General features: G+C 41.7%; 1 protein-coding gene across 5 annotated transcripts in view; it reads left to right on the forward strand.

Moving 5' to 3' along the window:
* Nucleotides 1-23,888, forward strand: part of TENM4 (teneurin transmembrane protein 4) — a 587,496-nt gene that overhangs the window by 462,828 nt on the left and 100,780 nt on the right. For all 5 annotated transcript variants that reach the window (XM_064505185.1, XM_026096126.2, XM_026096128.2 and 2 more), the window contains one exon: nt 9,026-9,172. In XM_064505185.1, coding sequence (XP_064361255.1) covers nt 9,026-9,172 — 147 coding nt within the window. The remainder of the gene's footprint in view (nt 1-9,025; nt 9,173-23,888) is intronic.

Genomic DNA, 23,888 nt, shown 5'->3' on the forward strand with positions numbered 1-23,888 from the left:
TGATTAGTTAATCTCATTCGCTAGCCTAACTGCCTTATACTCTTTTAGCTGTGATCCTCCCGGCCCTCTCTGCTTCCTTACAATAGTGCTTCAACTGATGCATTAGACTCACAAGATGGGGAAAAAATTCTTGCAAGGTCGGTGACCTCCCGGGTGGGCGGTCTGTGTGAACAAACCTGAAACAAAAAACTCTTCATAAGAGTACAAGGACACAACTGAGAGAGAGATTGCAGGGAGCATACAAGCTTTACCTGAACCACGGAAATAACAGTTAATAAGATTTGCTTGGTAACAGAAATCGGAGCAAGGTGCTGGGGGCAGGGAATGAAAGAGAGAAAAGCCAAGGCTTCAGAGCCTCTTATTAATAAAGATCAGCCACTGTTAGGAGAGGGAGTGCCGCCTACTGGTTAGACAGGCCTCTCCAAGGCTGGACTCCTGGGCTCTGCTTGCATCTTTGCCACCAACTTTCTATTTGACCCCAGAAAATCAAATAGAAGGTGGTTTTCCAAATTAATATTCCATGGGAATTGGGCACATGACTGCTCCTTCTACATCTATAGCCTTCTTTTGTTTGCTTTAGCCCTCCTTGGAATGAGTATATTAACAGTTATCTATCTGGTAGAGCTGCCATGAGGTTAATTTAATATTTGTGAAGCAGTTTGATCTTGGGCTAGAGGATGTTGTACAAATGCAATGTGTTACCATTAAGAAGATCCAGGGTAAAAGCCTCTCTCAGTCTGGTAAGGCCACAGGAGAACTGTGCATCTTTGTTCGGAAAAATATAAGACAATCAGGTGAGGTGGAGCACTTTCAAATGACTCTGTTTTTCCTGCTGAAAAGAAAAGCACTTGGTAAAACAGAGGTAGACTGTAGCAAATGAGCAGAGCCTTACAATAATCTGCCACATATATATATATATTTTTATACACATATATATGCATATATATATAAACACATACATAAATATATATATATTAAACTTTCCTGTTTCTCTTCCGGATCTTAATGAGCAAAGATAACTGGATGTCTAAACATAGCCTTCTTGAGCTCTTTGACTGAGAAGGGCTGTGCTCCACCCTTCTTCCTTTTTTTATCTCTCCTCATAATCAAAGTTTTTCTTTTCATATCACAGCAAAGTCTCCTTTGCCTTTCTAGCACCTGCACAGTCTCGTAGTAAGCCGCAATGCACTTATTCAATCCTACCTTAAATGTCCTGTCTTTTATCTCCCAAGCTCACTATCTGGATAAGGTAGTGAAAGGTATGCTCTTCCTTCCTTTTTTTCCTATTGTCTTTGTGTTTTTTAAAAAAAATGCACCGTGAACATGCTGTGTTGAGGTTGCATCTCTTCCTCATTGTCACCAAAGTGCTCCCTAATGTCTGGAAGGGTGAACTTTCCAGTCATTTAGGTAGGAAATACCTCTGTAAGTGCTGTGATCCTGTGTTAACATCGTATCAGTGTTCCTACCCTTCCCTTTGACCCTCCCCTCCCCTCCAAACCACCTCTCATCCTCACCCCTCCTACCCAGGTAAGGGAAGTCAGGAGGAAAAAAATGTCTGTGAATACAGCAGGTGCCCTACACAGCAATATGTTTTAATTATATGTGTACAATCCATTTTGTAACAAGCAGGTGAGTGTACTTTCTGTGTGAAGTCTCCATGTTTTGATCCATGACTGCTAAGTCTTAAATGGGAACTTTGTGTGATGCTATTTATATACATATATATATATATATATATATATACACACACACATAATAGAAATGTTACAACCTCAAAGCCAAAGCCTCTGGTTGTGCAAATCAGCAAATTCTATTGAAATTAGTGATATCATAATAACTTACAGTACAAAGAAATCTGACCCTGTGTTCCTATTTGTAAATGTAAAACAAGCCTAGAACCCAGGTCTTTTCTTCTCCTGAGAAGAAATGGAATTGAACTGTTATGGATTAGAGCTAATCTGATATCTTAAAACATTCTCAGTTGTTTCTTAGTCAGAGATGTATGCTAAATTAGTTTATGACTTTTAAGTAGCAACATTGATGACAGTTCCTGAATGCACATTAGTTTTATAAAAGTATTGAAATAGTACACATCTGCTAGATAAATACAATGATCTGACAATGAATATGACTGAGCTGGACACAAATATCCTTCTGCATGGCTGATTTGACACTAACAATAACACAGTGCTGATACCACACAGCATCATGTGTTTGCCGGTTAAACAAACCAAAAAAATCAGGTAGAATAAATCTTCCATACAATTTACCCTTCTTTTCAGGTTGTGAGCAATCAGAAACAGCAACCATGAGAGGTTTATGGAGAAGGGCAGATATGCCAAAATATTTGGCTGGTGAATGGTTAAATTAAATTCTCTGCCTTATAGGGCTCTTAGGGTTTGACAGGAAACATGGTTGCCCTACTGACTTCACTTCTCTAAATGAGCTTACACTCTAACATGTCTCTCCTGTTTCCGTTGATGCTTACAGGCAGGTTGAGGTAGAATTGAAAATAGGAAAAAACTTTGAATGAACAAATATGAATGATAATGAAATGTCCACAGTGTAAATAAGGAGACTTTGGAGAGTAATGCAGCAGTGAGTGGCGCCTATCCTTGAATCCCTGCTTATGGATTGACTGTTCAGAGGTAGTTAGATTTTTTTCATTGCTTAGAGTCAGTAAAACGTCCTTGACTTTATTTAAATTAGGAGGAAAAATGATATCCTCCTTCTTAGATCAAGGAAAAAGGGCCACTTTTTATATCCTTATGGAGTCATAGTGGTGGCATTCTTAAAAGAAGATCCAGGTCAGCGCTAGGGAGTGCAATCAGAACCTCCTGTTAATGTTCCACATCTCGATGTTTTGCATTTCAAAAGTCCAGGACTCCTTCCTTTCATCTCAACTTGCATTGGAGAAGGTTGGATCAAAAGGTAGCAGAAAAGAACCAAGGGGATAGAGAAAATCACAGATCATCCTATATAGCTTGTGTCCAAGGACCTGCAGTACTGATTAGCCCATTCAGTGGCCCAATTTTTTTTTTTAAATAAGTCTTCTCTAGCTATCGCTTGTCCTCTGGATAGCTTTTTGACTCACCTTAATGCCCAAGAATAAAGGCATGTTAAATTTAATAAGTATTGCAGTGGGTAACAAGTTAAGCAACATGCTAACATTGTCTCAATGCTTGGCCTCTTTTGGGAAGATTAGCAATAACTGAAATATTAAAAGTACATGTTTTTTACTTGGCTAACTGCATAGCATGCATTTTTTCAGAACTAAATTACTCATGCCATTTTGGCTTTCTTAATTATTAACATCTTTCTGGTTGAAATCCCTTCCTAGTAATCCTGTCACCTCTTGTCAGGAGTGAGCCTGATTTACTGCTGAGTCTTTCCTACAGCTTTACAATAAACCAGTAAGGCAGATGAGATGCACAATTGTTTCTAAGTTGGGGGAAAGTTTTAAGAGCAACATGAGCATGATTAAACCAAAAAGATCCAACTAGAATTGAAAGGGAGTCTCCAAGGCTAAGGCCTGCTTAACAGTGGTAACGCTTAAAATAAAAAGAGGTGCATATATTAAAAATGTACTGATTTTAAAGAGAGCCTCTCTATCTAGAATACCATTGGAATTGACAGTATGTCAGCTTAATTAATCTCTATCATTGGTTATCAAGTCCCATGCTAAAAAAAACAAAAAATAAAAAACACATTAACTCTTTAGTGAGGCATGTAAATAGCTAGTCTGAAATGCAAAGATGCTGAACAGCCACCTCCACTTGAATACAGTGGTGATTGCAGGGTCAGTTCTTTGGGCTGTTCCTGAAGCTTGAGAAGCAGTGAGAAGCCAAGGTCTATCTGCAGCCAGTTCCCTCATTTGTATACTCATAAATAATGGGAGCTCTGGCAAGTGACTTTTTAATCTTCATCTTACAGGGACCATTTTATTAGAGGTTTCTCCATTCCCATCATCACAAAATGTCGTGGTGGTTGGTAGTTGAAGAGCTGAGTATTTTTCAGAGCACTCCACCATGCTCTCATAGCCTGCAGGGATCAGATAATGCTTTTTGGTCCTTCCCTTTATCCCTGCGGAACTTCTACAAGTCACTCACTGATTATTGTTCTTTTAAGCTACAGGTGTTTGCATCCTCTTGTCTTGCATTCAGCCATGTCCTACTCATTTCAGAGCTCAACCACTGTCTATTAGGATTTGTGAGAACAACCATCAGGAAAGACAAGAGAAAGAAACATATTTATTCTCTGTCAGTACTTTGCAATCAGAATTAGGAAAGTCTTATCCTTTAAGTCCGGTTTCAAGTGGCAATGAGGCTTAGCTTGAAGAAAATTCCCATTGAACATTATTTATAATTGGACTAATTAGAGAAGGCTTTACATGTACAGATCATTAAGAGCAGATTATTTTACCACCAATGTTAAAATGGCAAGATAATTTCTTACTCTGGTGAATTTCTTCTTTGATTCTGATACTCTTCTTTTGTCTAGTCAAAATTACTCCATTTTTTGTAGTGATTCCCTGGTCTGTATTGAATCTTGCATGGCAGACCTGACATCTTCATGAACCTCTTGCTGTATCATCATCCTTCAGCAGCACTTTCATGTGCTTCAGTTAGAAAATCACATAAAGGATTTGGGGTTTTTTTTCCTCAAAAATCCCTATTCATGTATTTGATTCTTTCAGTCACCCAAGTACAATTAACAAACACAAACAGGAATAATGGATCATAGTGACTCTAGCTATGAGAAATCAGAGCTGGAAGAATATGGTGGTGTAAATCTGTGAAGATTAAGCCACCCTGCTGCGTTGATATTCAGAAGCACTTCAGAAACTGGATGATCTTTTTGCTTTATTCCCCAGGGCGGGAAAGGAAGGGATAAAGTTAATTTGTATCATCTTTTTGTCAAGTGCTTTGTAGTGCACCCTTTGTGGAGTGTGGAATACTGTGTGTTCCTATCTCTATATTGTTAATGGTTATCAAGTCTTTACCCAATGAACCAGCTTAAAAATAGTAATATTCATAGGTTTATGTTCCTAGATATGTTGGCCTATGTGTTTGTATTCTCTGCTAACATTCTGAAGCTATGAGTCCTCTAACAGCTGCTGTTTAATTATTTTGCTTTCTGTTAATGATTTGCTTCCTCATTACTTCTGCACACTGTCTTCTCTCCTACTGAACCCAGGATAAAGGAGAGGTACAATTTACTTCTCACAGCACTGATACTTTGCTGTACCTTGTAATGTGATGGTTAATATCTGAAAACTTGTATGTTCATGAATCTGTGAAGAAGATGTTATCTCATTAGGAGACAGTTCTGTCTGACTTCTTGGAAGAGATTCATCTTTTTAGGAAACAGAGATGGCTCTCTTTGTGGGGGGATGGGGTAAACTTGCTTTTGAAAGATGCCAAAACAATTGATTATGATGTTAGAGGTGGGAGTCATCCCACTTTAGGTTATCTACAGTGTAGATGCTTATATCTGAACTTGTCACCCTGGATCTCCTTAATAGTCAAGGAAGAGTAGTAGGCACTTTGAGGGCATAATCTTGTGAGATATTCTCCCCCTTCTTTCTTTTCTGTCCTTCTGGATGGTGCTTTTCCTCTGTCTCTCTACCTTCTGAGATATTTGACTTAGTTTCTCTGGGTCCAGATAGAGAAGATTTGGAGGCAATCATGGAAGTCCATTAGGATAGTCTAAAACACATTTCATATAGACAAGGAATGGCACCCAAAATTCAAGGACATAGGAGTGAAATGGATTTCTTCAGTTAGAGTCTGGTATTCTACTGTCAAGGGAGCCACACTGTATGATACCTTATATAAATTGACCAATCTCTGTGAAAAAATCAGTGAGTCGTCTTCTCCTTAATACTTATACTGGGAAGCTATTCCAAAACTTTATTCCTTTGATCCTGAGAATTTTTTTCTTTCCAGTTTCCAGCCAGAATTTATTTATGGTTGGTTTATGTCCATTTGTTCTTATGCCAGGATTATTCCCTTTAGCTTCAATAGCTGTTTTCCCTTCTCACTGTTCATCTGCTTCATGAATGTATGCAAAACACTCATGGTCTTTTCAGCGCTTTCTGTACTAGAGTGGGCCAATCAAGCCATTCTCAATTCTTTACATACAGAAGGTGTCCCTATCCTAATTATATCAGCCGATTTCTGTCACTCCAGGTTCCACCCTTCCTAAGCTTGGGAGAGTAGAGCGTATGCAGTATTTCCATGAGCTCCCCATTCGTACAGTTACATTAATTTTTCCTTATACCTGATGGAGACTCCTCACATGAGACATTTGAAGATCACTTGCTTTTTTCAGTCTTACAGCCAGTGATCAATCAGTACAATATCTTTTCTGTTTAATAATGTTAAAACTTTGTTTTTGAGATATTTGTTCTAAAAGTTAAGACATGAACAATATAATTTAAAGGTAAAAAAATTTAAAATGGAATCCCTCTTTTCCCTCTGAATTTCCATCATGTGAAACCTTGTAGCCCCGGCTTAAACGATTTCCAGGGTTTGGACCTGTTCCTACATGACTTTGAACTTTGTCCTTAGCTCCCAGGAAAAGCTTCCAAAACCCATTGGTGAAAGTGTCAGTCCCCTTTTTATTTTTTTCCCTTTGCAGAAGATAAAAGTCTGAACACTGGTATTGAACACTAGTTTCTGGCTTAAAAATATAACAGTGTCCAAACGTTCTTCTTTGACCACTATGCTTCTACCGTATTCTCATCAGCTTCCTCAGCCCAGCTCCTTTTGACTCCCACTGAACTCCTGTCTAGGTCAACATCATTCCACTTCCTTGCAAGGATTTTCCTGCTCAGCCTTTGAAACTGCAGGATAGAACAGATTATTTTAGGATGGGAGATAGAACTCAACTGATGCACTAGAGCAGTGAAAACATGAAGTGTGCTCAGTGATGATGCAACAGCATCACGGAATTGAGCCACCAGCCAAACGCTAATGAATCCATGCAGAATATGCATAAAGTGAGGTTTCTTCAGAGGCTTTTCATCTAGGTAAATTTAGGGAGATTTATAAAGAGGGGATAAAAACATCCCTGCTGACAAGGTTGTCCCATCAAAACAGAATGTATCTGCTGCAAAGGGCAGGATTACCTATCTACCTAAGTTATTTAGCACATTATTTTAACAAGTAATATACTTCTTCCTCTCTCAGTCTCCACAACAGCTGAACACTTTTAGCTTATTCTGAAATTAAATAAAGGAAAAAAATAAATAAATTAGCTCCAGCATGAAAAAAATCAGCTTAAATGGTTAGAAATTTGGCACTGTTGTAAATAATTGAAGGCAGGGTATTAAAATGGGGAATTTCAAGTAGCCTTGCCTATAAATAGCACTGGCAGCTCTTTCTGTAGTCTATAAATACTACTGTAATGTATAAGTACCAAAATATGCTCACCACAGACGGAGTACACATTTTAAAGAACTGAAATGCTACAACCATGTTTGTAGATGTAAAAATTATTTAAGATTTTTTAAAGGATTTTTCCTTACTGCTGCTGTTCCTTATTCCATTTCATCCCTCTGAATCTGTAGGAAAACAATCTTAGAAGAAATGTTAAGTTCACTATGAAACATGTTTATTAGTTAAAAGGCATTTCTGAACCATATTTACTCAGCACAGCATACATGATGGTGTCGTGTGCTATACCTGCTGTCTCAGCTCTTCCTTGGGATGCCTCTTCTGAGGAATGAGCCAACCACACGTTGCAATGACACCCACCTTGCAGCACTCTTCACCACCATGTTGCAACTCTTCAAGCCACAGTAAGGCTGCGGTATTTGTGCGGTTTCACAAACAAACTTGTCATGCAAAGCTAAGGGTCTCATCAAACTCAAATCACACGACAGAATTTCACAACACGCATGTAAGTAGAGAGGGCCTTAAGACAGGGCTTGGGAAGTCAGAATTGAATTCCTGGCTTAATCAGTCCTGCTGAGTGACCTTGAAAATCACTTCACTACCTTGCCCTTCAGTTTCCTAATCTGTAAAATACGGCTAACATTTCTGACTGCTTTTCTGTAAAGATTTTCAAGCTCTGTAGGTAAAAAGCCCCCCAAACTATATAAACTAAGCAGCCTTCTTCACCCTGCTGCTTACTGTGGAAATTACTCTGCTATTTTGTTAAAAAAAAAGGGGATGGAAATCTCAGCAGGGGGTCATCGGATAAGAAAATCAAACCCTAGTGAGCAGACAGGAAGCACGGGATTCATCTCCTCTTATTTTAATCACCTATAATAGAAATGTTTGCCTCTGTGCTAGTCACCCTGGACTCCTTTTCTAGTCAGTGGAGAGAAATAGGCACTTTCAGAGCATGCTTCAGCTCATCAATATAAGCATTAAAATACACGAAGGGATGTATGCCATGGAAATGTCTGTTTGCCTCTCTGCTGACTACAGAAAGAGTTGAAGTATCTCTATCACCGATGGGTTGTAACCAGACAAGATGAATCCCATGGAAACTGAGAAGCAGAGAAATCAGGTGTTCTCCAAACATTTTCTAATGTAGAGAATCCCTTCCCTTTCCAGCCAGCTTTGCCTGCTTACCAGACTGAGATCTCAGTATTATTGAAAGCCAGCTGTTTTTCTCAGGGTATTAGGAACTTTAACGCCATATGGAATTTAGATAACTATAAATCCTCATCTTACAAAGCAAGCAATTTGAGGGAGAGAAACAGCAGAGTGGAGTTTTACAAACAATGAAGCAGGAAAATCACGCTGCCTCCCCAAAGCTCACCGTTCCCTCAATCCAATTAGTGAAACCACGCAGTGAGGACCTCCTGGGAAAGCTGGAAGCAGTAACCCATTGAACGGTCACGACCATTCTGATGCTGAACTGGGACAGTTCGCTCCAGATGGGAAGACAACAAGTGGGAGTGGAGAGATGAATTGAAGGCAAAGGGGAAAAGCTGTTTAACTCACCCCTTTCCAAGCTGTGTTGCTTTGTGTTTGCGGTGCATTAGAATGTGTGGCTGTTTGCCTTGCAGAGGGATGCCCTGGCTTGTGCAACGGCAACGGCAGATGCACTCTGGACATGAACGGCTGGCACTGTGTCTGCCAGCTGGGCTGGAGAGGAGCGGGCTGCGATACTTCCATGGAGACAGCATGCGGCGATGGAAAAGACAATGATGGAGGTAGGACATGAGCACATGTGGTATGTCAGGCTTTGCAGAGCCTGTAAACCTTGCACAGTGAACAGTCATCTGGGCTTGATTCTGCAGGGCAGATTATTTTTTTGACAGCTGGTGGAGAACAGACAGCGAAGTCTGCCAGGCTGACTCAGCCAGAGTGGATTTGAATTCAAATGAAATGGATTTGGACCTGGGGTGCCAGGGCTGAAGAGTGAGGTTTATTTGTCCTCAGATGAAGTCCATATACCAGAGAGCAGACAGAGGCTATGCACTCATCCTATCGCTCCACTCCAACAGTGTGGCTCAGCACTGACACGATAGGACCACCTCAGACAGCAAATGTCCCTGACTCTTCAAACTTTGGCCTCACTGCCTGAGGTTCTCATCAAGGCTTTCTGGTAGGTCACTACTGACTTGGGATGGCTGTTTAGAAATAACTTAGAGGCTTCAGTGGCTGATCCCCATGCCCACAAGCCATCCAATCCCTCTCAAACCATGTTTTATTGATTACAGTTCCATATGTAATGATGTCAGGCATGTGAATAATAGCCCTGCGTAATGCAAACTTAATATTCAGAGTTATCTCATTACAAAGGAAACCCTGGTGCAGTGTGAAGGTTTGAATTAGAGGGCAGGAGATGAGATATTAAATTTAAGGCATAAGGGAGACTGCATAATTTGTTTTGTTGTCACTCAGCAAAAGGCTTTGTAAACCACAAGTCTGGGCCAGGACACGTACTGTGAAGTGGAGACTACATTTTGCAAGTCTCTGTTTTACCATATTAACAAGAACAGTACAGTCAAAAAAAATAGCCAAGCCAAGACTCTGATTAGCTGCTTCACAGCAACTGCGATTCTGATTGAATATTTAAAATACTCCTGCACATCTGGCATGGTAAATGGACCAAATTATCCCTTTAGAAAAGATGGAAAAATTGGAGAACCGTACAAAGAGGACATGCTGTAAAACAAAGGTTGCTTTTTTGCCTAACATGAAACTGAGTATCACTGTATTCATCTTTTCTATTTACAGCTGACACAAGGCAGCAATAAATTTCACCACACCAGATGTGTAAAAATATGGTAAATGGAACCAAAGATAATCCCAGTTTCCCTGAAAAAAAGAAACAAACAAGAAAAAACTGTCATGTTTTGAAAAAGAGAGAGGGGGGGGAAAAAAGAGTAATCCAGCCTGATGTACAATAATGAGCACATCTGTATAAAAAAATAGCATGACCAGACTGTACAACTTGGTGGAACACCATCTCCTCATATCTCCTGGTTCAAGATGCTAACTTTATAACTGGGTTACCCTCACCTTGAAATGAGCAGTTTGTCACCTTGTTAGCCTGCAGGACAGCAGATGTAGACAGGAGAGACAAAAAGCATTGACATGTTTACAAGTTAGTGCACATCAGCTGCTAACTTGCATTTGGTGAACTTCTGTGGAATAGTGGTGTATACAGCTAGAGCAAAGCAACTGATAGATTGTAACATATTGTCTTGTGACAGCTTATTCATGTGTCAAAGCCCACAAATGAATGTTGGCTTTTCTCTTGATAAACTGAAAAAGTCATATATGTGTTCACGCCGTGCAATACAGTCTGCAGATAACCCATGTCAGACATACGCTATGCTGCTCTTTTGATTCTGCTCCACTACTGCTAAGGACTCTCATCAGCTGGAAAGTGCAACAAGTACAAGTTTACCTTCCTGACTTGATTTTTTTATAGATCATTAATGTTGTAAAAGTGGGTTGAAATTTCATTTGAATTTCAACCCCTGAGATGAAGGGTCATCAGTGGTGTTGAGTCACTTCTGCTTTGGAGCTGGAGTTCCTTACTTAGCACAAGGATTGGACCGTGGTTGCCTGGACCGGTAAGGAAAAGTTGATTCTGGGTCTGCCTCCTAGATGTTATGCTGGTCTCTGGAGCTAGAAGTTGGAGCCATTCTTGTCACCCTAGGTCTGAGTAAGCTGCCATTACAGTCAGTGGAGATTTAGGGCTTGATGTCTGATGGGTATCCACAGAGTGTCATAGAGTAATTCAGGTTGAAAGAGACCTCCAGAGGTCATCTAGTTCAACCCCTTGCTCAAAGCAGGTCTACTTACAGGTTGCAGGTTGCTCAGGACTGTGTCCAGTCAAATCTTGAATACCTCCAAGAATGGAGATTGCGCAACCTCTCTGGGCAACCTGCTCCAGTATTTGACCACTCTCAGAGTAATTCTTTTTCCTCATATCTAGTCACAATCTCCCGTGTTCCAGCTTGTGTCCATTGCCTTTTGTCCAGTGCCATTTGAGATGTCCTAAAGTATCCCAGCTGGCTTCCAGCCTCCACTTGGCAATAGCTTGGACCTCCTATGGAACATATAAGTATCTGTTTCATGGGTGACAGCTACCTGTGGGTTTCTCAGATATCCTAAGTTTTCTCAGATGGCACTAGGCACCTCTGTTTAGGCAGCTGAATTGAGTCCCATGAGTCCTTCTTCAATGCAGCCACTTTGTCACCGGAGTGATTATATGTTGGGGAAACTGCAGCATTTCCAAGACCACTGAAGAGATGTAGGCTTGAGCAGCCTTTTGAAAGGAGAGGTAGTGTGTGTATGAGCATCATGGCTTCTCCCTCTTCAGGTTCCTGTCACACTGTCTGGACTGATGCCTGCTCTGGGCTGGAGTAGGTTGGTTTATCTGACCCGTTCCTTGTACAGTGTTTCAGGGCTATTGCTGAACTTAACCTTCATATGAGCATGAATGTAGACCATGGAGACGGGAGTCATTTCATGTAGCTTTAGTCAGATATCTGAGCTGGTCACCACACGTACCATCAGTGGAGAGAGACGGGTTTATGGCATCATTTGTCTGTGCTATTTCAGGTATCACCTGGTTGATGCTTACTTTTGGTTGGCGGATTCTGCCTTTCAAGTTACTTTCTGCTCAGAACAGTCTCTCTCTAGAGTGAGACACCATGAAGAGCAATGTGATTTTTCAGAAAAATGATGTGGGGCTTTTCATGCTACATGGAGTTTCGCACTGCCTGAGCTCATCAGAAGCCGTTTGCAATGCTGTGGTATCGTGTGTCTGCTAATCAAAATTGCTGCTGCCGGAAATTCCTCAGTATAATAGGAGCTGAAGTCAGAATCTTTTTCATCAGATCCTAGCCTAATCATACCCCAAGGGAGACGGGTACCAAATTACAGGGCGTGTTGGCCTCTTAAATCTGGAGGCTGTTCAGCCCCAGATAAACAACAACAAGCTAGGCAGAAGGAGTGCCTCCGTGAAAGATAATCTCTATTCAGGTTAGATAAGAGGTATCACAGAGAGCAGTTCCCTCTCCACACACAAGTGTCATTTGTCAAAGCTGACACTTATGTTTCACACCCAGGTCCACTTTATTTACACTTTTAAACACAAAGTCCATCAACTTAAATGGAGTCGCAGTAAGTAACTGAGAGCAGGTGATCATGCAGTATCTGTCAAGGGAACACAGTGCAGTGACACAGCTTTAACAGCCGAGGTAAAAGACTAGGATTTTGCACATTTGACCTAAGAGGCCACAGCCCATTTCACAGCAAATGGGAGATGTTTCCTTAAAAGGGACCCAGAAAAGTGATTCTTGCCTCTCTTTGGCAGAAAATAACCTCTGTAATTTATGGCTGCAAACACTCACCATCCAAGGATACTTCTGTTACACCCCACATAGAGTGTCCTGTCTTGTACTTAAACAGTAAAAAGTTGGAAGGTTTAAATGACCAAGGGAATTCACTTCTGTGACAAGTCTTAGAAGCAGAGTTAATGGCATTTGGCTAAGCCTTAATAGGCAAAATACAGGCTCCTTTGCTTTTCTAGACTCCTCTATCAGGAACAGAGTGTACAGGAAAACTGGAGGGAAAGGGGAGAGGATATTCCTCACAAGTTCACAGATATGGTACCAGGGGAGCAAAGCTGTATTAGCTGTCTTTCTTCCAGAGAAATCATCTGGCTATATGACTCACCCCATATTCAGAGCCAGAGAGTTGGCCCGTTCACCATTTGGTTGTCTAAATATACCCTGTCCTGAAACCATGAGAAAATTATAAGTATTAAACTAAATAGTTCTTTTTGTTTAAAGGTTCTGTCTGATCAACACAGTGGATCAGACATTTGATGGCTTTTGGTATTTTTGGGGGGTTTTCCAAGGTAGCCACATCTTCAAAATAGGGTAAAACTTGCTGGTTCTCCAGGAAGTAGAACTGGCTGTATTCTTAATTTCCTGCTTTTAAACAATGCCAGTTGTTAAACAGCTGCTGAACTCTGCCGCCAACAAAGTGAATCACTTTACTTTTAAAAGACAAGAATCTTTCTGGGATGAAAAGCATGACAGGAATATAAATGTTTCTAATATTAATCTGGCCTTTCATATTAATAAGAGGCTGATGTTCAATTGTGTGCCACTCTGTGCTGCCTCTTTGCCATTTAAGCAGTTCCAAAGGCTTACGTTAGTTATTATGCAGGATAATTTTTTTTTATATATATAGATAGATACACATACACATATATACATATGTGTGTATATATATATATATATTTATCTTCCCATTAAAATAATGCTGGCTTACCTAAGGTATATTGGACACCATTACATAGAAGTATAGCAACTCTTCTTTTTCTTACGTATTACCTGCTCAATGATTTTCTTTTGAGAGAGAAGAGGAGAAACCATACTGTTCTCTTCTTCTGCGAGAACTATAGTAGCTAAGCCTCAGCCCCTCAGTTTATGTCTTATTCATGACAGCTAAATGCAGTGCATGTAGCCGAGTGCAAATGCAGGCTGCCGAAGTACACATGGCCCCTTTTTGTCTTTCCAAGTCCAGTTCTGGGCTCAACCAGATGTTACCCAAGAGCTCCCAGGTGGAACCATTCTCATGCTTTCCTTTCCTCCATCCTCCTGTGCCAGAACAACTACAAGTTGCCATAGTTTTCAAACCCTGGAGCAGTGAGTAGGTCAGAAGCACCAAGCCCCTGCGTGATGTCATTTTGCCTTTCCTTGCAGCCTTGGGTGTTAGTTAGCGCTGCCACTAGAAATAAGCTGTCACTTCTGCAATGATGTGGTTCTGACATAGCCACATATGAATTGTCAGAAATGGATCCTCAGCTGAAATAGCTCAACAGTGTCTGCTTTACTGCACCGTAGTCCTTTGGTGCCACTCTACAGGGTGATGTTTGGTCTCTTGTTTGCCCTATTCAAGGATCAGGTAGTGCTTGTAGTAAGGTGGAGACTTGCACAATGCTTTGGGACTGCAATATTTCAAATTCTTCAGCAAGAGAAATTTGGCGCTGTGCACTGGCCTTCTTAATGCCCATGTGTCCACCATGTGTCCACCACATGCCAAATAATGTGTTAGAGAGCTGGCAGGAGGCTGCGGTGCTCTTTGGCAGTATGTAGGGTTACACCTGAAGGTAGTGCCGGAGTTGTAAAGGGAATTGTAAAGAATCTGAGGGATCCCCAGAACACAAACCTTTGTCTTTACAAATGCATGAGTTGCAGACAAGATGATGGGGTGCTTTCAGGGTTTTTTTTTCTTTTCTTTTCTGCACACTGTTATGAACCTTTACTCCATGCCTGCAAGGCTTTTATAGCACAAGAAGATTGTCTCCTGGGCATGGCAGGGGAGCTGTCTGCTTCCTTGAAACCATAAAAAATGACGCATTAATGTGCTAGCTGCATTTACAAAGGGAAGTGTTGAGATCTGAACGCACCTGGGAAAACAGCCATCATAAATTAGCATTTACCATCAAAGACAGACCCAGTCAAACAACAGGGTCATCTTGGAGGAACCACAAAAGCACTACTAAAAAGCAAAAAAGCCTGTTGTACCTGAAAAGATTGGATTACTGATATAATTTGTTATAAATCACCCAGCTTCTATTCCATTGTTTTATGATGACTGTTAATCAACATTTCCCCAAGTAAGAGAACAAAATGACTGTTTCACATTTTCCAGGTTTTAGATCTTTGCTAACTCCGTGTTGGAGATAACACTTGTGTATCACCTGCTGCCAGTTGTAGCACTGGGACTGTTAGGAGTGTAGTGTGAATCCATGCATCACAGCATTCAGAAGTGTATGCTGGTTGTGCCATCACTGAGGCTGATGTGTTGTGAACTGAGGGTCCAGCAATGGTTGTGAGTTGGCCTGGCAGCCTGGAAGAGTCCCTGGTACCTTTGGCTAGACTGTAACAAAATTCCTTGGATTAGTATATTCAGAAATAAACCATGAAAATGTGTCAGAAGAAACAAACCATAGCCTGCTGAGATGAAGAAAGTTACTGATGGGAAGAAGGCAGTGCTGGTATATAAAAGGTAACAAAAGGTGATGCGAACCATCTTCAGAAAAGATAGGGTGGGACACGCATTTCACAAAGCATTTCTGCTCCTGAAGAGATGCTTTAACGGAGTTTAGGCACCTATGTTCAAAGGAGCACCTCAGGAAAGCTCAGCCAGGCCTCCTTTAGTATCTGAGGCAAACTATTGCCTTACCCTTGGGGAAGAAAGCTCCCTTAGAAACATGAAGTTTTGCCCCTGAGTGTGCTCAGTCATGTACTGTCTTGGGTGAGCAGCATGCACAGCCACTTTCCTGTTGATCAGGATTTGAGAAAGAAGCATGTTTGTGTCTGAGTTATTTGAGGCCAGTTTCCAAGGTATGTTCTGAACATCGCTTGAATTGCTTTGGATTCAGTCAACAGAGTATGTTAGGGTGAACTTTTCAGCAATAGCTTAATGCTTGCAGCACTTGCCAGGGAAATGGGAGGATGTTGGTGACAAGGATATCTGAGCTGCAGAGGGTGTGAGCCCACTGCTCCCAGAGAAAATTCCTAAGCTCTGAGTCACATTTTCTCAGAGAAATCGCTCCTGAAAGGTGCTTTGGCTTCTGAAGGAGACAATTTAAAGCATGATACCACTTGACCACTGGTGAGGTTAAGCAACTTATTCTTACTGCACCATCTGAAATCCAGTCTCTCCTCTGCTGTGAAGAGCTTTCACATGCCTTGCTCAGCTTCATGAATTTCACTCCCAAAATAGGTTGCCTGTTTGGGTTTTTTTTTTGTTTGTCTGTTTTGTTTTATTTCGCTTTGCTGGTGTAATGCATTAGCCCCTTTGTTAAAAGCCTGCCTAGGAAAAAGAGTCCCGTGAAGACAGATGCATCAACAGTATTCTCCAGCACAGTGATGAGCTGGAGGATGTTGCAAACTTGTAGACTAAAAACATTATCATAGCTCTGTTTCCTGACCAGCTAGTTGTGATTATCATGTGTTTTCTATCATTTCCTCCTTCCACTCCAGTCACAGAATCACAGATAATCTAGTCCAACCCCCTGCTCAGGCAGGGTCACCTAGAGCACATTGCCCAGGACTGTGTCCAGACGGCTTTTGAATATCTCCAAGGAAGGAGACTCCACATCCTCTCTGAACAACCTGTTCCAGGGCTCAGTCACCCTCACAGGAAAGAAGTTTTTCCTTACGTTCAGATGGAACTTCCTGCGTTTCATTTTGTGCCCGTTGCTTCTTATCCTATCGCTGGGCCCCACTGAGAAGAGCCTGCCCCATCCTCTTTACATCCTCCCTTCACATACTTATACACATTGATAACATCGCCTTGCAGTCTTCTCTTCTCCAGGCTGAACGGTCCCAGCTCTCTCAGCCTTTCCTCATATGAGAAATGCTCCAGTCCCTTCATCATCTGTAGTCCCACCATCATAGTAGCCCTTTGCTGGACTCTGTTCTGTAGCTCCATGTCTCTGTTGTATTGGGGAGCCCAGAACTAGACACAGCACTCCAGATGTGGCTTCACCAGGGCTGAGTAGAGGGGAAGGATCACCTCCATTGACCTGCTGGCATTGCTCTTCCTAATGCAGTCCAGGATACCATTGGCCTTCTTTGCCATGAGTACACATTGCTGGCTCATGGTCAACTTGGCATCCACCAGGAATCCCAGGTCCTTCTCCGCAGAGCTGCTTTCCAGCAGGTCGGCCCCCAGCCTGTACTGGTGCATGGGGTTATTACTCCCTAGGTGAAGGACCCTGCACTTGCCGTTGTTGAACTTCATGAGGTTCCTCTCTGCCCATCTCTCCAGCCTGTTGAGGTCCCTCTGGAGGGCAGCACAGTCTCTGGTGTATCAACCACTCTTCCCAGTTTTGTATCATCAGCAGACTTGCTGAGGGTGCACTCTGTCCCTTCATCCAGGTCACTGGTGAATAAGTTGAACAAGACTGGACCCAGTACTTACCCCTGGGGACAGTGCTAGCTACAGGCCTCCAGCTTCCCTCCTTTTCTGTGTGCGCTCAGGTGTTTTGTTAAACAAGGGCAGAACTCTGGAACAGGATAGACTTTTTGTGGTATATTTGTGTAGTGCCTGGCACTGCAGGGCTCTGCTTTTGCACTAAGAGCTCAAGGAGTGCTGTAATACAAATATATGATTACTATTATATATGACTATTTTATTTGAACCTGCAAATGTGTGCTGAGCACTTCAAGAAAGACGTGAGGACAATTCCTTTCCCGGGGAGCCAGCAATCTAATTTAGCCAGGATTCAACCAGGGAAAACCTTACTAAGGCAAAATCAAAACAGAGCAGCTGGGATAGAAAAAGTGAAGCGAACATTAATAGCTAACATGATTACAGGGGTATCAATAGTCTCACTGCTGTTCTTCAGACTTGTATTTCATTTCCCTTTGATTTCTTACAGTGGAGCTGGAAGCTATGATGAGATGTTGAATAGGTAAAACAATTCTCTGCAAAGCACCAGAAAGAAACTTATTCCTCAAATCCCACTGAGGTAATTTAAGTGTGGGTCCTCATCTCAGTGCAGAACATCACTGTTCTTGTAAACCTTCATCAGCATGAGCACTAACATGGACAATGACAGGGGCTTGCTCCAGAAATACTGAGCCATTTCTTTGGCCCTCTGTGTTGCCAGAGTTTAGATGAGAACTGTAAGGGTTAAATCTGATTTGCATAAGGGTAAGAATAATAAACTATGTTAACTTTCCTCTGATCATCTGTAGTTTAAGCCTCCCTTTCCAGACTCTCCTGGTAAAACATTAAAGCCATCACAGGACAAGTCGGACAGTGTCCCCGCAAAGGATGATAGTGTTGCCTGGTGAATGCTACAGGAAGGAGAGTGAAGGACAAGTACTGGGTAAAGTGAGATCTGTGATTTTGTGTATTATCAGTGCATTTTACTCTTTCACTGGCAACAAAAATACTCCCGAAAGACAAGGTGTTTTTATTGTTATCTTCCTTTCAGTTTTGCTTTTGCTTAGCAGTTTAAAAAAGCAGTCTCTCACCGAGGCTCTTCCCACTGCAGTCAGTGGCAAAAAGTCACATCATCCTCAGCAGGAGCAGCCCTTGAGTTTGTCATGCGCGCTGTCCCGGGTTTGCCGTGATAAGGCTCCGTCGGCTCACCTCCTTCCGCATGCCTGCGTGTCCGTGGCTCCTGACGAGCGCACGAGGTGTCGTGGTCCGCAGGGCGCTCTCTGCGTACAAGCGGATCCATCCCTGCCTGTGGCCTGCCTGTTCCAGCACGACACTTGACACGCAGCACCTGTCAGATTGTGCTTAAACACGTAATAACGCCGCCGGCGGAAGGTTATTTGCATTCTGCTGCTGATGTTAGCGTGACGGATTTTTGTTGCAGCATCCAAAACTCTGTAGAAATGCTCCATTATTCAATCCCAGTGAGCTAAGACGCTGCCCATTAAATCAGCCAACACAATTGTGGGGCCATGAAAAGTCGCAGCTAATTTGAAATTTTATTAGCTGTCAGCTGATCTTGTTTACTGCAGAAGCAGTCTCTCAAAAGCAGGCCCTTGCTCCTGTACAAAACTCTGATCCTTGACACCTTGTTGGAGCTGCATGGTGGTGGTTTAGAGGCCTGGAAATGAGATTGTGTGAGGCTTGGAAGAGGCATGAGACTCTTGTGGTACTTGTGAGCACTTTGTAGCCAGCAAATGCAGCAAACCAAGGAACGCAGGGTTGGTACCACCTTACTGCTGGAGGTGAACTCTCTTGCAAGATAGATAGTCACACTCATTTCATCAAGATTTAAAGGTGAGCTGAAAGGTCTGCCTCCCCTAATAAGCAGTGATTACCCAACAGGCATAGTTTTTCCCAGCAGTTAATGCCTGGCTTTGTGCTTTAGGGTCTTAAGCCATTCCTAGCAAAGGATGATTTCAGGGAAGCTAGAGAGTTTGAACATGGGGACTTACAGGCAAGGAGGGCAGTCACAAAGCCTCTCTGTAGTTTTTTAGCTGCCTTTAGTTAAAAGCTGCCTGTGCCTTCCTGAGTGCTTGGGAGAGAAGGAACCTTTCCCATTTAGCCAAACACCTGGGAGACAGGGTGCTTATTTATGCAAACCTTGTGATTGCCATAACACACCTGGAACAGGTTCACTTTATTTGGTGTTTTTCCGAAAAGGAAATTACTTTTGGCTTGGATCCTGCAACTGCTTGTGTGGTGTATACCAGGGAGGGAGAGAGAGTGATCCTCCAGCCCACGTGAGGCTTCTGTGGGGAGACTGAGGCTGGCACAGCTCTGAGTCCTCCACGTGGACCCCAGTAGATCCAGATTATCAAAACTGTCCAGTTGTTTTGTGTGCCTCCACTTTTTTGCATGCTAGTATTGATACATTGTAAAAGGCATGATTTTCAGAAAGCCATGGGTCACAAGCAGTGTTGGAAAACCAAGTAATTTAAGGTCAAGGCAAAACTAGGCCCAGTCCTTCTCTGTAGTCAGAGAGAAGTAGATCTAAGTTACGCACCGATGGTGGGCAATCAGAATATATCCCCTTCAGTACTGGTTCCGTAGTTTTTAAGGATGCAAGGCAAAAAGACAGTGAGAGGAAGATGAGAAAGTGTGTTCGAGGACACATGAGATGAGGAGAAATAGCTGGATGTAACACTGGTAAGAAACCTGGGAGAAGCCTTCATTTCCCTTTTTTTATAGCCAGTGTTAAACAAGTGTCATCCTTGTTAGACCAAGATCCTGCTTCAAGAAGTCACAGGTAGCTTCAGAGTTCAGTCTTTTCCTTGGAGCAATTCTTGCGCTGAGAACAAGCTGAAAATACATTATAGATACGGATCTCTAATGAGAATTGTGGTTATTTGGTTATGTTGCACTAGCACTTAAAAGTCCTTTGGGACCAGAGCAGATGTTGTGTGAACATAGAATAAAAAGGCAGTTTCTACTCCCAAAGAGTTTGCAGTCCAAGTTAGTATTTGGAAGAGCTCACCAAAGGGACTAGTGGGCTTGAAATAATGTGTGATCTTTAAAGTGAGATAATCTTTCTAAAAATAGCATTCCAGCTCCACCCACAAGATATGCACCAAATGCAGTAATCCCAAAGTAAAATTCTCTGCGTAGTGATGTACAGAGAGGGCAGATTATCTGATCACAGGGGACTCTTCTGGGTTGGAAGTCAAAGAATAATGTTAGCTGAATAAATTGGAGCTGCTTTACCCTAAGCAGCAAAAAAACAGCATTTTTCTGCTGAGTCTCGTTGATTTTTTAACAGTGATGTTCTCCTTCACATCAATCCTTCTCTGAAGGGATTTGTTTGGAGTCAGTGAGGCAGGGCTCCCACGGTGACATCCAGAAGTCCTGACCAGCCTGAGTTATTCTGTGGGTCCGTGATTCTAGGTTAAAATGCAGCCCACTGATTGTGTTATTTACCAGATGTGGCAGTGCAGTGCCAGTGGCTTCCTTTTCACACAGACGGTGACTTGATTCACCCCACGGTAACTCTGAGATTGCAAAAGTTATTTCATGGTTTTGCACAATGTACGCCCAGCAAAAGAGTTTTGTTTTTGGCAGGACTGCCAGCCTGGCTGTTAAGGACACCTCTGTTTATACAGGATGCTGAAAATGTCTCAAACGTATAAACACATGTGCTGCATGGAAATATTAAGGAACACAAGAGAGAGCTTAAAATCTGGCTCAGTGACAGCTCTCCACATTAATTTGTTAATTGAAAGGCATCTATGATTGAAGCTGCTTCTAGAGGAGTTCCTTGTAATCAGGTCTTGGATCCAGCCCTACTTAATATTTTTACCATTGTCTTCGAGGATAATTTAAATGCTGATAAAATCTTCAGGTGACCCAAAACGTGGTGTGGTAGCAAACAGCATACACAGATCATTTTGATACAGAGTGATCTGCCTCATGTGGCTACACGGTCACAATCAAACAAAATGCGTCTTAATGCAGCCAACTGAAAGATAATACCCCTGGGAATGAAAAAAGCATGTTATACTTACGAGTTGGGAGACTGTTAAAAAGCAATGACTCAGAACAGGATTTAGAGGTCAGTGGAGATAATTGTCTCAACATGAGTTCTCACTGCAATACTGTTGCTAAAAGGCTACTGTGAACTTTGGAAGTATAAAAAAAAAACAGAAATAGGGAAGTGGTCTTGTTTCCGTACCCAACATTCCTGCTACAATTCTGTGTCCAGCCTTGATGCCCACATATAACAAAGGGTGTGAGGGCTGGAAAACAAACCTTACCATGGGAAGTTTAATCTCCTCGTCCGCTCAAAGCAAAGGTTGAGAATGGCTTGACTGCTGTGTGTGGAGGAGAGGTATGGGCAACCTTGCAGATAAAGGCGAAACAAGTTCCACTGGCAGGATGTTGGAGTGAGACAAAATTCAACCTTGAAATAAGATGCAGTTTCCTAGCAGTAATTAAGCATTTGAATAGCTTACCGGAGGAAGTGGTAGACTCACTGTAATCAGCTGTCTTTGAAATATGATATATCTTTCTAAAAGACATGCTTTAATCCAGTTCTGGGGGGAAAAAAAGAACAGCCTGTGTATATAAGAGGTCAGACTAGCTAATCATAGTAGCTTCTTTGACCTTAAAACATATGAATTACTGTAATTCTCTCCAAGCAAGACTTTCAGCCTTGTAGGGAAAGAATTCAACAACACATTTGTTCTCTGATTTCAAGGGGCCATCGTCATATCATGGCCACATGTAGCATGATGGGGGCCCCCTTTTCAAAGCCCATAGCTGTATAAACATGGTCGTAACTAAGAACTTGTTGTGCTGTGTATTTGTGGTCTTGGAGCTACCTGAATTAGGAATCCACACATAGATCTTGGGTAACTGACTTTGCTGTAGCAAACCTTGGGCTGCAAAAGTCACTGATCCTATGTTCGTCTCAATCTTTTATGTCCCTGAAAATTTTGCAGCAAGTTCTAAGGAGAATTCACCTTTATGCTTTATGAATTTTAAAAGTGTTTGTATTTTGACTTCATACTGCTTTGTGAGATACCTTGATATATTTGCCTTTGCTTCCGATACTGCCTTCCCACATTTGTTTTTGTCTTATTTGGACCATAAAGGTTTGGGTATTTTTTTATTATTTTGCTCTAATTTTATTAATCCATGCAGCTCCCTGAATGCCTTGATCTTCATGGGCAGGGAGTTTCTTACAAATGTCACTTTATCTTTGCTTTTCTGACAGAGCCAGTAAGAGATCTCAGGGCATGACAAGTCATAGCTGTGTACAATTTCATTATATCTCCTTACAGTTCACTGGAAGGCACCACTTGGATCACTTACAGAGCATGTAATAAAAAGCACATGAAAACAGTATTCAGAGGGACACATCACTTGTTATGATCTGGTTTGTAGCTTAACTCTTGCTGTTCTCCACATTTCAGACAAAAATGGCCTATAAATTTTCCAAGCTAAAGAAATACTTTGCCTTGAAACTGCTGTTAATATCAGAGGAAGTTGAGTAACTAAACCCCACTTCAGCTCCTGAGGACCTTGAAGGCTTTAGGATGTGAGTGAAAAAGCTCTTTGGTATAGTTACCCCCACTTAGTCCACACAGGCCTGAAAAGCATTAATTCAAATATTAATCTGCAGAGGAGGCCTTGGCATTAGCACCTGTACAAAACATTGTCCTGTGCATCTGTTCTTCAAACATTCATCCACTCTTCCCTGCAAAAACAACATTTCCTTGCTGTCTTGCAGCTTCAGGTCCCAAAACATATTTCTAGCGTCTGAAATAAAGACAGTAATAAAGAGATATGGTACAGGTGGTTTGGTGTCCTCTCACTACAGTGTCTGCAGCCTTACAAAACATTATTAATGTGTGGGAGAAAATGACAATATATTATCTTCCTTGAAATTGTATAGTAACAGAGATGGCTTGTTGTTTCATGTCTTTTTCCTTTTCTTTTTTCTTTTTTTTTTTTTCTAATAGGTAGTTATATATAGGCTTACTATATCCATGCAGGTCTTTATTTTGTGAACTATATCTCAAATTCCATCTGAGTTTTGACCTTCCAGAATCCTACTGGCCTAATCATCTGCAGCAAGTCATTTTTTTTAATGGGCAAATAAAATATAATTAGTCCTTTTTCATTATCAGCAGTCATCAAGAGAAAAGGCAGATGGGTAGATTTTGTGTCTGAGCTGATAAATTTTTGTGGCAATTTTGCAAGGTGTTATAAAGTTGCAGAGATATCAGTGCAGACAAAGGTAAGGATAATGGATGGGATTTTCAAAAGCACTTTTGCTAGTCTAATGCTGCTCCCATTATCATTAATGGCAGATGCAGAGCACTTGTGAAAATGACTCATTGTGTGTGTGTGTGCATGTGTACATGGAGCAAATAGTTCATTGCACTCTCACCCACACATAGACAGGAAGCGCTGGGAACAGCAGTTAGGCCT

This window comes from Dromaius novaehollandiae, chromosome 1 (genome assembly GCF_036370855.1).
Source record: "Dromaius novaehollandiae isolate bDroNov1 chromosome 1, bDroNov1.hap1, whole genome shotgun sequence".
In the NCBI taxonomy this organism is placed as follows: Eukaryota; Metazoa; Chordata; class Aves; order Casuariiformes; family Dromaiidae; genus Dromaius; species Dromaius novaehollandiae.